At 41.9% G+C, this 13058-nt stretch overlaps 2 protein-coding genes across 6 annotated transcripts in view; one reads left to right on the top strand and one right to left on the bottom strand.

Moving 5' to 3' along the window:
* ERBB4 (erb-b2 receptor tyrosine kinase 4) overlaps positions 1 to 13058 on the bottom strand; it is an 837205-nt gene that overhangs the window by 532498 nt on the left and 291649 nt on the right. For all 5 annotated transcript variants that reach the window (XR_014556491.1, XM_083704220.1, XM_083704222.1 and 2 more), the window contains exon 2: positions 3755 to 3906. Coding sequence is in view for 4 of the 5 variants with exons in the window: in XM_083704220.1 (XP_083560346.1) it covers positions 3755 to 3906 (152 nt within the window). In the remaining variant the exon portion in view is untranslated. The remainder of the gene's footprint in view (positions 1 to 3754; positions 3907 to 13058) is intronic.
* Positions 1 to 13058, top strand: part of LOC310831628 (uncharacterized protein) — a 466313-nt gene that overhangs the window by 407754 nt on the left and 45501 nt on the right. The window lies entirely within an intron of this gene.

Below are 13058 nucleotides of genomic sequence, written 5' to 3'. Positions count from 1 at the left end.
ACCTGTAGCATACTTGCATGCAAGATATTGATATTGTATTTATATTATATTATATTATAATATTATATTATATTATATTATTATAATATTATTATAATTACATCTATTAATTCCTTTCCATGCAATTTTTTAATATTCTAAATTATGGTTGTGTGTGTGTATATATTATGGTTGTGTGTGTGAGGTGTGTATATCACCTCATCTGTCTCCTGAGAAATCTCTATGTGGGACAAGAAGCTACAGTTAGAACTAGATATGGAACAACTGATTGGTTCAAAATTGGGAAAAGGGTATGACAAGGCTGTATATTGTCTCCCTGCTTATTTAACTTATATGCAGAATTCATCATGCGAAAGGCTGGGCTGGATGAGTCCCAAGCAGGAATTAAGATTGCCAGAAGAAATATCAACAACTTCAGATATTCAGATGACACAACCTTGATGGCAGAAAGTGAGGAGGAATTAAAGAACTATTTAATGAGGGTGAAAGAGGAGAGCGCAAAATATGGTCTAAAGCTCAACATCAAAAAAACAAAGATCATGGCCACTGGTCTCATCACTTCCTGGCAAATAAAAGGGAAAGAAATGGAGGCAGTGAGAGATTTTACCTTCTTGGGCTGCATGATTACTGCAGATGGTGACAGCAGTCACGAAATTAAAAGACACCTGCTTCTTGGGAGAAAAACAATGACAAACCTAGACAGCATCTTAAAAAGCAGAGACATCACCTTGCCAACACAGGTTTGTATAGTTAAAGCCATGGTTTTCCCAGTAGTGATGTATTGAAGTGAGAGCTGGACCATAAAGAAGGCTGATTGCCAAAGAATTGATGCTTTTGAATTATGGTGCTGGAGGAGACTCTTGAGAGCCCCATGGACTGCAAAAAGATCAAACCGATCCATTCTGAAGGAAATCAGCCCTGAGTGCTCACTGGAAGGACAGATTGTGAAGCTGGGGCTCCAAGACTTTGGCCACCTCAGGAGAAGAGAAGACTCCCTGGAAAAGACCCTGATGTTGGGAAAGATGGAGGGCACAAGGAGAAGGGGACGACAGAGGACAAGATGGTTGGACAGTGTTCTCAAAGCTACCAGCATGAGTTTGACCAAACTGCGGGAGGCAGTGGAAGACAGGAGTACCTGGAATACTCTGGTCCATGGGGTCATGAAGAGGAGGACACGACTAAATGACTATACAACAAAAACAAATATAACAGTTACATATATAGAATCATAGAACTGTAGAGTTGGAAGGGACCCCAAGAGCTAGTCTAGTCCAACCCCTTGCAGGATCTCAGGAATGTCATCCATGACAGATGGCCATCCAACCTCTGCTTAAGGTGAGTCCACAACCTCCCAAGGGAGACTGTCCCATTGCTCTTACTGTCAGAAAATTCTTCCATATGTTTAGTCAGAATCTCTTTTCTTGTTACTTGAAGCCATTGGTTCAAGTCCTACCCCCACCCCCACCCCGAGCAGGAGAAAACAAGCCTTGTTCTCAGTTCCATGTAACAGCCCTTGAGATATTTGAAGATGGCCATCATATCTCCTCTCACTCTCCTCTTTTCCAGGCTAAACATCCCCGACTCCCTCAACCGTTCCTCATAAGGCTTGGTTTCCAGACCCTTGATCATCCTGGTTGCCCCTCCTATGCACACATTCCAGCTTGTCAACATCTTTCTTAGATTGTGGTGTCTTTCCTTGATCTGGACACTATACGTCACTATAGAAAAAACTGTAAGTAGCATATAAACTGTACAGGCACTATTACAACAGTTCTTTCATAAACTATCCACACCTTAACCAAAGAGCAGAATCAGTCTCTCTCTCTCTCTCTCTCTCTCTCTCTGTGTGTGTGTGTGTGAGAGAGAGAGAGAGAGAGAGAGAGAGAGAACATCAGTCTTCATGATCTTGCAGTTCTCTCTCATTTGCAAGGTTTTTTTAATTCCTAGTCTATGTAATCTGGTCATCAATAATAGAATATATCATCAAGTGAGCACACAGATGGTAATTTCTGTGGTGTACCAACTGTGGTGCACTAACAATGACCTGCCCTTTTATATTAATTTTGCCACACTCACTGGCCCACCCCGGGTGTCATCCCTGAGGGGGGTGTGACATCGTCTCGCCCCTCTGGGACGCTGCTGCGGGCAGCTATCCCTGCCCTCAGGTGCACAGCATGTGTGCTGCTCCAGGTCCCAGAGCAGCTAGCTCTGCCTCTGGCCATACTAGCCTTAATCCAGCACTGGAAGCTTGATCATAGATAGCATAGTATCACAAAAAAGGCTGAAATACGGGATATGTACCGTATTTTTCACTCTATAAGACGCACTTTTCCCCTCTTAAAAAGTAAGGGGAAATGTGTGTGTGCGTCTTATGGAGCGAATACAGGTGGGAGGCTCTGCTCAGCACTCCCTTTAAAGAGCCGCGTGGAGCTTTTCCTCCTTGGGGAAAAGCCCCCAAGAGCCGCACACACACTCCACGCGCTCTTTAAAGGGAGTGTGCAGCTCTTGGGGGAGACTTAGCTGTGCGCAGCCTCTCCCGGGTAGGGGATGAAGGCTCCCCTTGCCCGGGAGAGGCTGCGTGCGGCTATCCCATAAGCTGCGTGCTCTGTCCCTTCCTCCACCTCCCGCAAAAGCCAGGGATAGCCGCGCTCCCTTTAAAGAGCCATGCAGTGTGTGTGTGTGTGTGTGTGTGTGTGTGTGTGTGGCTCTTGGGGGCTTCTCCCTCCTCAGGGAAAAGCCTGCATGCATACAGGCTCTGCTCAGCACTCTCTTTAAATATTTTTTTTTCTTCCATTCCCCCTCGAACAACTAGGTGCGCCTTATGGTCATGTACATCTTATGGTGTGAAAAATACGGTGTTTACTCAGTTTCCCTAATTAAATATGTGTTGGGGGGTTATTGTTTTAGTTTGTTACTATGTTATGTATCTTTTTGCTTTTGTATTGTAAACTCCCCTGTGATCCTCAGATGAAGGGCGGTATAGAAACTTAATATAACCAAATAAATGCAGCCACTTTCTCTACAGTGGTACCTCGGGTTAAGAACTTAATTTGTTCTGGAGGTCTGTTCTTAACCTGAAACTGTTCTTAACCTGAAGTACCACTTTAGCCAATGGGGCCTCCTGCTGCAGCTGTGCCACTGGAGCACAATTTCTGTTCTCATCCTGAAGCAAAGTTCTTAACCTGAGGTAATATTTCTGGGTAAGCGGAGTCTGTAACCTGAAGCGTATGTAACCCGAGGTACCACTGTAGTTCCATTTAACAGCTTGGAGTAGTAAAACTGTCTAAGTGGCAAAGCTGACTAGGACTGCTAGTCATTGTCACAAGGTAAATTACTCAATTAGCTATGCAGAAAGTATTTCATGTTGCACAGAGCAAAGTTTCGAAGTTGCCCTAGCAATTACAGAGCAGAGCTGTACGTGTTACTCTCCTAGGCGCTACACAAAAGGCACTGGCAACAGCTACACCAAAACAGAGACACATCCATTCCAGGGATCTATTGCATTCCTCCAAAGGCTAACATTGTCTTTTACAGAGTACAAATTAGAGCCCTATGGGAACTTGCAAAATCAATCTGACTAAAGGCCACAGCAGGACACCTGCACACAAACACCCTGTGTACCACTGGCAATACAGCTCTACATCACCCCCTAAAAATCTCTGTAGAGCTGTCATCTGTACACAGCCTCAATCTGTCATTGCAAAACCAAATGTCAGCTCACATGTATTTTTAAAGTAGCAGAGATGTCACTTACCCGTAAGAAGGAGAGATCTCGGTTATGTTCAATGCTGGTGATTTCTAGGTTACCCATAACTACCTCACAGTTCTCATAGTACTTTCGCAATGCACGATACTGTTGCTCAAGATCAGACAAAGAGCTTAGCTTGTTCTCTGTGCCAGCACAAACTGGAAGAAAGATGAGGGGGAAGAAAGAATTAGAATTAAAGCAAATATACAACTGTAGCAAGATACACAAGAGCAAGGTTTCTGTACATGATGCACTTGACTCCATTAGACCATGCCTCTTTACTCCATGTATTATGCTTGAAGCAAAATGGTAATATATACAAAAATAAGCTACAATCCAGTGAATTCATTTGAGCAAAATGTACAAAATGGTTCATGCCCACAGGGTGTTTTCTCACTCTCCTGTCTGTCGGCCATTTAGCCAACCTCTTCCACATTCAAATATGCTTTTGAAAAATCCACAAGATTTGCAGCAACAGAACACATGGGGTAGATACAGGTGGGATTCCAAACAGAAAATGAGAAAAGCTTCATTACGTTCCGTGATCTGCATATGTGCAACTCTGCATTGAAGTTAATATTCACAATGGGATTTCAAGCATGTGTATGCTGCAATTCAAAAGTGGTGTATATTGAAATGGGATCAGAAGATCGGTAGTGATGCCTGAAAATATATCAGTAGGGCAGCCAGTGAAAACCTAGTACAGACTCAAATGTACATTACCTTACAGTGGCTGATGAGTGCGGTGGCCAATCCCAACTATGGAGAAATGCTTATAAGCTGAACTACTGTGTGGTCATACACTGACATAACTTTTGCAGCATCTTAACAACCACTCAAGAATCCAGGATAATGAAATAAATTTTGATGTTATCAGAATTCACTAAAGGTTTGTTTTAAATAGCCACTATAACTTAAAGGAAGGAACGCAGGTGGCGCTGTGGGTTAAAGCCTCAGCGCCTAGGACTTGCCGATCGAAAGGTCGGCGGTTCGAATCCCTGTGGCGGGGTGCGCTCCCGCTGCTCGGTCCCAGCGCCTGCCAACCTAGCAGTTCGAAAGCACCTCCGGGTGCAAGTAGATAAATAGGGACCGCTTACCAGCGGGAAGGTAAAACGGCGTTTCCGTGTGCGGCTCTGGCTCGCCAGAGCAGCGATGTCACACTGGCCACGTGACCCGGAAGTGTCTCTGGACAGCGCTGGCCCCTGGCCTCTTGAGTGAGATGGGCGCACAACCCCAGAGTCTGTCAAGACTGGCCCGTACGGGCAGGGGTACCTTTACCTTTACCTTTATAACTTAAAGGCAAAGGACCTAAGTAGGTCTGAATACGGTACACTGCAGACGGGGTGTTTGGATATTACCAAATGAGAAGGAAAGACTTCTTTTGGTAGAAGGCTTAGCCAAAGCACACGTGGGGCACAGAAATACAACTAGTTTCAGAATGCCAAGCAAAAGAACCTAGGTTTGTTATTTTACACCTGAATGAAACAATCAAATTTATGTGCCTTCTGTGCTCTTCTGTTCTGTTTTGTTTTATTGGTGAATAGAGATGGAGTCCAGGGCAAGAAAATGTGCACCCTCTCAAGCTCACCACTGCAAGTGCCTCCTTAGTGCTACACAATAAACCAAGGCTTGCTGAAACCAAACACAGTGATGCAGAACAATGAAGGACCAGCATGTACAGTTATCTCTTGAAAGCTTGTGTGGGATTACCAGTTTCATGTAACCAACATGCTTAAGTATAATTACTGCATGAAGGGGTTCTGACAGACTTCTCTAGGTCACTCCCCTTCACCTTGGGAGGAAAGTAATCAAGCCTATTGTTCCCTTTTAGTCTACCTGAGAAGCTTAGCATGTAAAGATGTCTTAGCTGGTTGTTCCAAGCTCAGACCTCATGGCTCTTACAAGCCATTATTGTGTACCAATAATTAAGGAACTCTCACCACTGTAACTAAGCCAAGTTGTACTGCCTGTGCCTTCTGAATGCTGCATTGAAAAGCACCTCAACCTGATGTTTGGAGAGTAAGTAAACTAAACGTGTGGTCTTTTCTATACTACAGGAAGAGGGAAGTTTGGGAACTCACAAGGTCATATTTTAAAGGTCTGACAGCCTATGTTTCCATGCTTTATTTTGCTGCATATTTTGTGAAGAAGAAGAAGAAGAAGAAGAAGAAGAAGAAGAAGAAGAAGAAGAAGAAGAAGAAGTTATTATTATTATTTATACCCTGCACATCTGGCTGGGCTTCCACAACCACTCTGGGTGGCTCCCAACAGAATCTCTGCTGGGGTTCTCTCACCAGAGAGTACTTGCCCCAAACCTGGATCTTGGCATCTAAGAATTCTCTTTTCTATAGACCTATCTTGTCCTTGCCACCAACAGTTTTTAGAATTATGTTATCAATAGTAGCAACAGTATGAACCTCTTCCCCTCACTTCTAATTGTAACTGTACAATTGTACAAGCATCATCTACTTTGTAATTGTAATTGTACAAGCATCATCTACTAACTTTTTTTAAAAAAGAATTTTGAATTATTATTTTTACCAGCATATTCTTGCACTGCCAATCAAGTATTTTACCAGAGAGAAGAGGAGGTGGTAGTAGTAGCAGTGTGGGCTACCCAAGTCATAGTGCTAGTTGCCCAAGAGAAGCCACCTGTTGCTGCAGGTCAGGTCTTGCTGCCCAGCTCATGTCAGGTGCAAGCTGAGCCCAATCCAAGTAACTGACAGTTTATGTTCCTGGCGAGTCAGGAGCAGTGTGTTGAGGTTGAGAAGTCAGCAAACAGTTATTTGATTTTGCAAAGACCTTGTTGACAATATGGATGCCCTGCCCCTGCACACACATGACCAGATCACACAGGCATTAGAAACTCATAAAGAAATTGATGTAATTTGCAGGCAGAAGAGCATTTTCAGGGGCAAGGGAGCTTGGTTCAAAATATATCCACATCTTGTGAGATGGGCAAATATGTATTGCAAGCCAGATTTTTTTTGTAGCCGAAGGACAGAGTGAGTGCAAAAGAACCCTTTCCCCCAGGTCCAGATAGTCCCCAGTTGTGGAAAAAGAAACTGCATTTGAATGTAAAGGTTGGATAACTATTCCAAAAACTAAAATCATACAAACAACCACCCAGATTCTGCAGCCGATTCAAAGGCTTAGGATGCCAACTTGAGGAGGGGGGAAGGGAGTACGTTTCTTTCCTGATTTTATGGCAGATGTAGTATCCAAAAGGGGAATACAGCCTCTACACTACAGAAATCTCTCTGTGCAAATTTCCTCTTGGATTTTACTTACTTAAAAGTGTACATCTGAACATTCTGGCAGCTCCAGCAATCTGAATTACTGGCCACCACTGCACAGTTTAATGGTACACACAGCAGCTAGGTGCTCTGAATATGTCTTGGCTCAGCACCATGTTGCTTACAAACATCCTATCCAGAAAAGATAAAACTCCATGCCTGGTCCAAAGAGGTTTCTCCAGGAATTCATTCATAAATCTCTTGCCTTTGAGAAATATGAGCCAGCATGATATTTTGGTCTATTTCTATCCTATGCTAAATAAACAGCTATTTGAGTTCTCCACCCACCCCATCCCAAATATTTTACCCCCAAAGAGAAAAGACTAGAGGCGAGATTGGTTTGATTTCAGAAAGGATTTTAAATTTAGGAAAACAAGCATAGAGACACCTGGCAGCAAAAGTGCAATAAGATGTATTTCGGGAAGAACATTTTCTGTCTGTATCCTTTTGATACATTGGAGTAAAATACCAAAAGATGAGCAGAGCATTGCGGGAGAATTCTTTCAGTTTAGTGACAACCTTTCTGACGAGAGCCTAGGAAATAAGATCCAGGTTTACAAGAGTTTCTGAAGTCTGAGATGGAGCAGAAGTATATTATGCAAATCTGCAGACAGAAGAACTGACACAAATGTTTCCTTGAAAAAGAAACCTGCAAGACATAGCTAACCATGTGAAAATGACCCCTGTGGCGCTGGAGAAACACAGGCCCTATTTATAATGACAAAGGAGTGCCTTCTTAAGTGAGAATAGTGTCAGAATCCCGACTGGAGGTCAGAATCAGGAAGGTTCTCTACAAGATTGCAATTGTAAGTTTCATAAAACATTTTCGTACGGTATGTTTAGATATATTATGGCCTTATAAGAAAGCGCCTTGCTACTCTTTCAAGATCTGAGTAGAGAGACCAAATATCTTCCTGTTCTGGAGAAAAAAGAACAAAATGGGATTTGGTGTAGCAGAGTATAAAAAGCCAGCCAGAAACCACTAGAGCCCCAGAGAAGGTTCAGTCATGCTAATGCGAAGGCTGCCATAGAGGAGTGGCATTAAGTGACAGTCAGGAAGCCCCAGCCATGAATTCACACAATTGTCTAATTTCTCATCAGGCTACAATAATAATACCAGCCCACCTTACAGTAAAGTTGCAAGAATTAGTGCACTGTAGTGATAAAATATATTATACCACGACAACCTGCCAGGGTAAGTGTGTCTACATATGGGGGGGAGGGAGAGAGAGAGAGAGAGAGAGAGAGAGAGAGAGAGAGAGAGAGAGAAAAGAAGAAGAAGAAGAGGAGGAGGAGGAGGAGGAGGAGGAGCAAAAGAAGAAATGGCTGGGAGAAAACTTTCCAAAAATTAGCAGGAAGTTTTCTCTTCTATAGAGTAGATTTTTAAAACTGCAATCTGACGTTGTGCTGTACGTTTTCTCACCACATTTTCCCATATATATATATCTACCTGAGATAAAGGCACATGAATTGTGTTGGACATGTATAAATTGCTATACAATTGCCAAGTATTAATACACAGAGCCTTCTGCCTGCTTAGCAAGGAAATTAGGAGTCATATAGATTTGTACATATTTTTAGCAGCCACCCCAATGCATGACAACAAGCAAAAAACACTGATGCTATACATGGAATGAATTTGGCAAACTATGGCTAGTCCAAAATATGTTTAATTATCAGAAAGTGAAATGGCAGATGTTGAAGTTTGAACACATGACATTGTCCAACTTTTGAAATCTAAATGCAAGTTTTTCCCATAAAAATATCAGCACTGACGCATATCTACTCAGAATTAAATATTCAACCCCAAATGTTGACACCTGCAATGAAAATACTAGGATGGTTCCAGACTAAGCTAATCATACAGTAATGACTACCTTCAATTTATTTGTATTTATGTTCTTAAATTTATAACACACTTTTCTTCCACCCACTCTGGGCTGATTTTGGGGTGCACATGGGGGGAAAGGATGGGGAAAAGTCCTGTTGTACAAGTGGAATTCCTTGAACAGGACTTCTGCTGATGGGACTTATTAGCTGAATACCACCCTAAGTAAGGATTCACCACCAACTGACATTCTGACAACAAAGAAGACTTTAAACAGAAAATATATTAACCTGCTACTGTTTTCAAAAACCAAGGCTGGTGTGTGGCCTCTAACTATTTTAGCCATGCATTTTTTGCTTTATTGATGGTGCTGTAGGAGCTGCGCAACCACGCATTGCATCTTCCGCATTCTGCTCCTGCTTTAGTGAACTGTTTAAATGACAGATTAATAAATACAAAGAGTTCAATGGCATATTTTTTCATCACATCGTAAAACATGCATTCTGAAATTTATTATATGTGATGGACCAAACAAGAAACATAGAGACAGAGCTACATTCTACAAATGATTACAGAAATATATAGTCATTCTGCAGTTATCCCTTGATGAATTCCATTTTAACATTTAAATAATTGCTAATATTTTCAGGAGCACATTTTCGATAAGCCAAGGCTGGTTGTTTCTTTTACTTTTAATTAACTTTACTTAATGCAACACTATGCACTTTTGTGCATCTCTCCTCATCAAAACTGCAGCTTACTTTTTAAATTGCTGGAGCTGTTTGTGTGCGAGAGTGTCATTTTACTTTTAAAAAAAAGGAAAAGGGGGAAAAAGCTTGTTAAAGAGGGGCTCCGGAAAAGATACCAGCCGTGCCTCTCTGCACGAGGTCTTGCCTGACTAGAGCACGACTTTCATTTGCCAATCGATTTGCCAATCAGGCGGTATATACACAAGGCATTGCTCACAAGATCAGACCCATTGATTTCAGAAGTCCATTTATGAAAAGAGAACTGAAAATTCACTTTCCCATGTCAGCTTAACGACATGGAGCACTCTTTTGAACACAACTGCAATGTGTTTGTAAGCTTTTTCTTATAAGACTTTATCAACCTAAATTGTTTGGCTGATACAAGTAAAAACATTGCTCTGTAGTCTTGAAAGAATGTGTTAAACCACACATTGGTACACTAAATGCCTCTATTCTGAAGCCTCACAAATGGCCTTTTAAGAAAGATGCCAAGGGGCCAGTGTGTGCACCATCGCTAATCTTGATGTAACCACTTGTAACTTTAAAAGGGTTGTTCTGAGGCAGCAGCAACCTGAAAGGAGATTGACTTAATGGTAGTCAGGAGTCCAAACTGGCCATTAAACAAATGAGGCATCTGTCTCCAGCATCAGGTCCCTTGGAAAAGACCAAAGAAATCATCTTGAGGTTGCCTAACAGTTCCAGAAGGACTAAGTTGCCTTCATTTCTAAGGCCCTGAAAAGGGTCCACGGGGTCCCATTATCTCAGACTAGTCCTGCTGCATCTGTTTCACCTCAGCCCTCAGTCTGAATCAGGTGCTTTAAATGTGGCTGCTTACTTTTCAGCTCATGCAAATTGTCTGCTAATATGCGCAGTTAATATGTGCTGGTTTGAAACCCATATAGCATGCCACAGTGGCAATTTGCACAATCAGGGAGAGATTCCAGAGCTCCCCTGATTACAGACGATGCAGCCATGCTACAGTCTCCCACTCCATCAGCTCACATATTATTATGCTCCAACTAGCAGATCGCCTGCATTAGCTGCAGAGATTATACATAATGGCCACGTTTAGCATGTGAATCTGTGCTAAGTGACTGTGTAAAATAAAAAAAGTAAACCAAAAGAACAGTATGTTCTCCATTATGCAAAATGCAGCTGAAACAGATTTGCCACAGAAGACCATGCTTACGTTACCATCTCACTGCCTTCTCCCCGGACTATGCCTGCTACTTCTAAGAAAAACTTTGAAATCTTGACAAGACTCTCTCCCATGACTTTGCAAGAAAGCTACACATTTTGTTACCTTTCCTTTCATTTTGCAACAGTTATTGCAAGACCCATATTCTGCCTTTTCTCGTGGTTTTGTTTCCCAAGTTCTTTCCTGATTTTACAGATGTCCTAACATTTCAGAAGGGTCCTGTAGCGATTTTACTTTTTTGAGATTGCAGTGTTACATTACCAGAAGGAACCAGCCTATAAACCAGCAAGCAATGGATGCTAATACAGAACACAATTAGCAAGTGAAGCACATTACCAAATACCAGTCGGTGGGGAAAACTGCAGCAGAGTGCTATTGCCCACATGTCTTGGTAGTGGGCGGGTGGAAAACAGGGTGCTTAACTAGGTAGATATAACCAGGTAGGTAGGCCTTTGGTCTGATTCTGCAGGGCATTTTTATATATTTATGCAATACTAATAAGCACCTGGCAAAAGACATGATGGTGATGTTGAGTAGGGATGCTGACAAAAATTGCTATGTCTTAATGTGGTACCAAATGCTTTCAAAGTTCCATACTGGGACTTATGACTGCTACATAATATAAGTATTTCTTCAAAGCTATAAATATTTTTGGGAACTAGCGGATACAGGATCTATCTCACACTCAAGTTCTGTTTGCATGACAGACTTCTGCATATGCAACGAAACTTCTCTTTCCTCTTGTGACACCTGGAAGCCCCTGCACACCCTCTAAAACTTGATCCAGAGAGTTGGGGACCCCTAAGGGTAGATTTGTGGGGTGCACTAGAGGAGAATGGAGGAAGGGGTAATCCTGTTGTATGAATTCTGCTTGCACTGCATAGGATGCAACACTATGTTTGCTTTATAAGAAGTAGTGATACATGCAAATATTGGGAACTGTTACATCTTATTGAAGAACAAATACTTCAGAAATATTCTCTGTGTCATTGCTTAGTTTGTGAACATTTTTTTAGGACACTGTACAATGAGGGCAATTGGTCTGTAGTTGGAAGTGAAGCAAATATTTTGAGATTTGACAACAATGGACATGAAAAACATTTTTCTTCCTTGGTCAACAATTATTATTTTGTGTTATGGCCCATCTGTAAAGGTGTTCCTATGTTTAAATACTGCACTACTGTGAAAATATGCTGGAGGGTCTACACCATGCACACAACTAGCTACAAGCTCTCCAGGCTTTGCCAAAACCATCTTTCTAACTTAGGCTGGGAATAAATTAACTGCCGTTCCCGTCCTCCATCTCAATTTCTAACAGCCTTTTCCTTATTTTGTTCTAGCATTGTTTCGCCGTGAGCTTAAGTCCTTAACTCTAACATAGGTACCGGACTTGACAAGCAATTAGAGCAAGCAATTTCCACTCGTCAAACCTTGCTAGATTTGTCATCTGCCATCTGCATGATCATCTGGCTCTCCTCGTGGCCTTGCTGTGAATCTGGATCTACTTGCGTAGGAATAATAATAAAAAAAATGGCACAAGACACCATTCTGGTGGGAAGAAAGTGACACAGTGGAGGAAGCTGATGTGAGAGTTATTTGCATGTTTTAAAATTTGTATTTCTTTATGTTTTATTATGGGGGGGTCTTTAGGAACATTGCAGCTCTGCCGCTGATATGAATATATGAAGCTACTGTGCAATTCTAGATATGTTTACTCACATATAAGTCCCTTTATGCTCAGTGGGACTAACTCCCTTGTAAGCATGCATGTACGATTGTAGCCTCAGCCTCAGTGCACAATTACCAAGCTAAAATTTCTCACAGTGAGACACAGCTCACATTCAAGCAGGCCTAACTGGGCATTTGAAGTGGAGAATTCTCATAACCTAAGTGACCATCAGACACCTAGGGGCCACCCATACTTTGGGTTAATGAGGATTGTGAACCTCTTCCACTTACTTTAATTCACCCTTGTCCCTGTGGCATTCTCATCCAAATACAGTGTACTGCCCTTGCACACTTTCCACTTCCTGGCCTGAATCCAAAGATTTCCTATGCTTTGCAAATCCAAACAGCAGAGGTGAATCACAGATGTAGGAGGATTGTTAAAACTGATTTATAGATCAGTTTATAACTATGTTGATTTTTAAAAACTGCATTCAGTGCCATTTGGTGAAAAGGTGGAACAGCAATTTTAAAATAAATCAATATCCCAAACTTTATGCCCATGGCACAAATA

The sequence above is a fragment of the Podarcis gaigeae genome (genome assembly GCF_964106915.1).
Source record: "Podarcis gaigeae genome assembly, chromosome: 1".
Classification (NCBI taxonomy): domain Eukaryota; kingdom Metazoa; phylum Chordata; class Lepidosauria; order Squamata; family Lacertidae; genus Podarcis; species Podarcis gaigeae.
The sequence above is the reverse complement of the archived record's forward strand: the minus strand, read 5'-3'. Positions and strand labels throughout refer to the sequence as shown.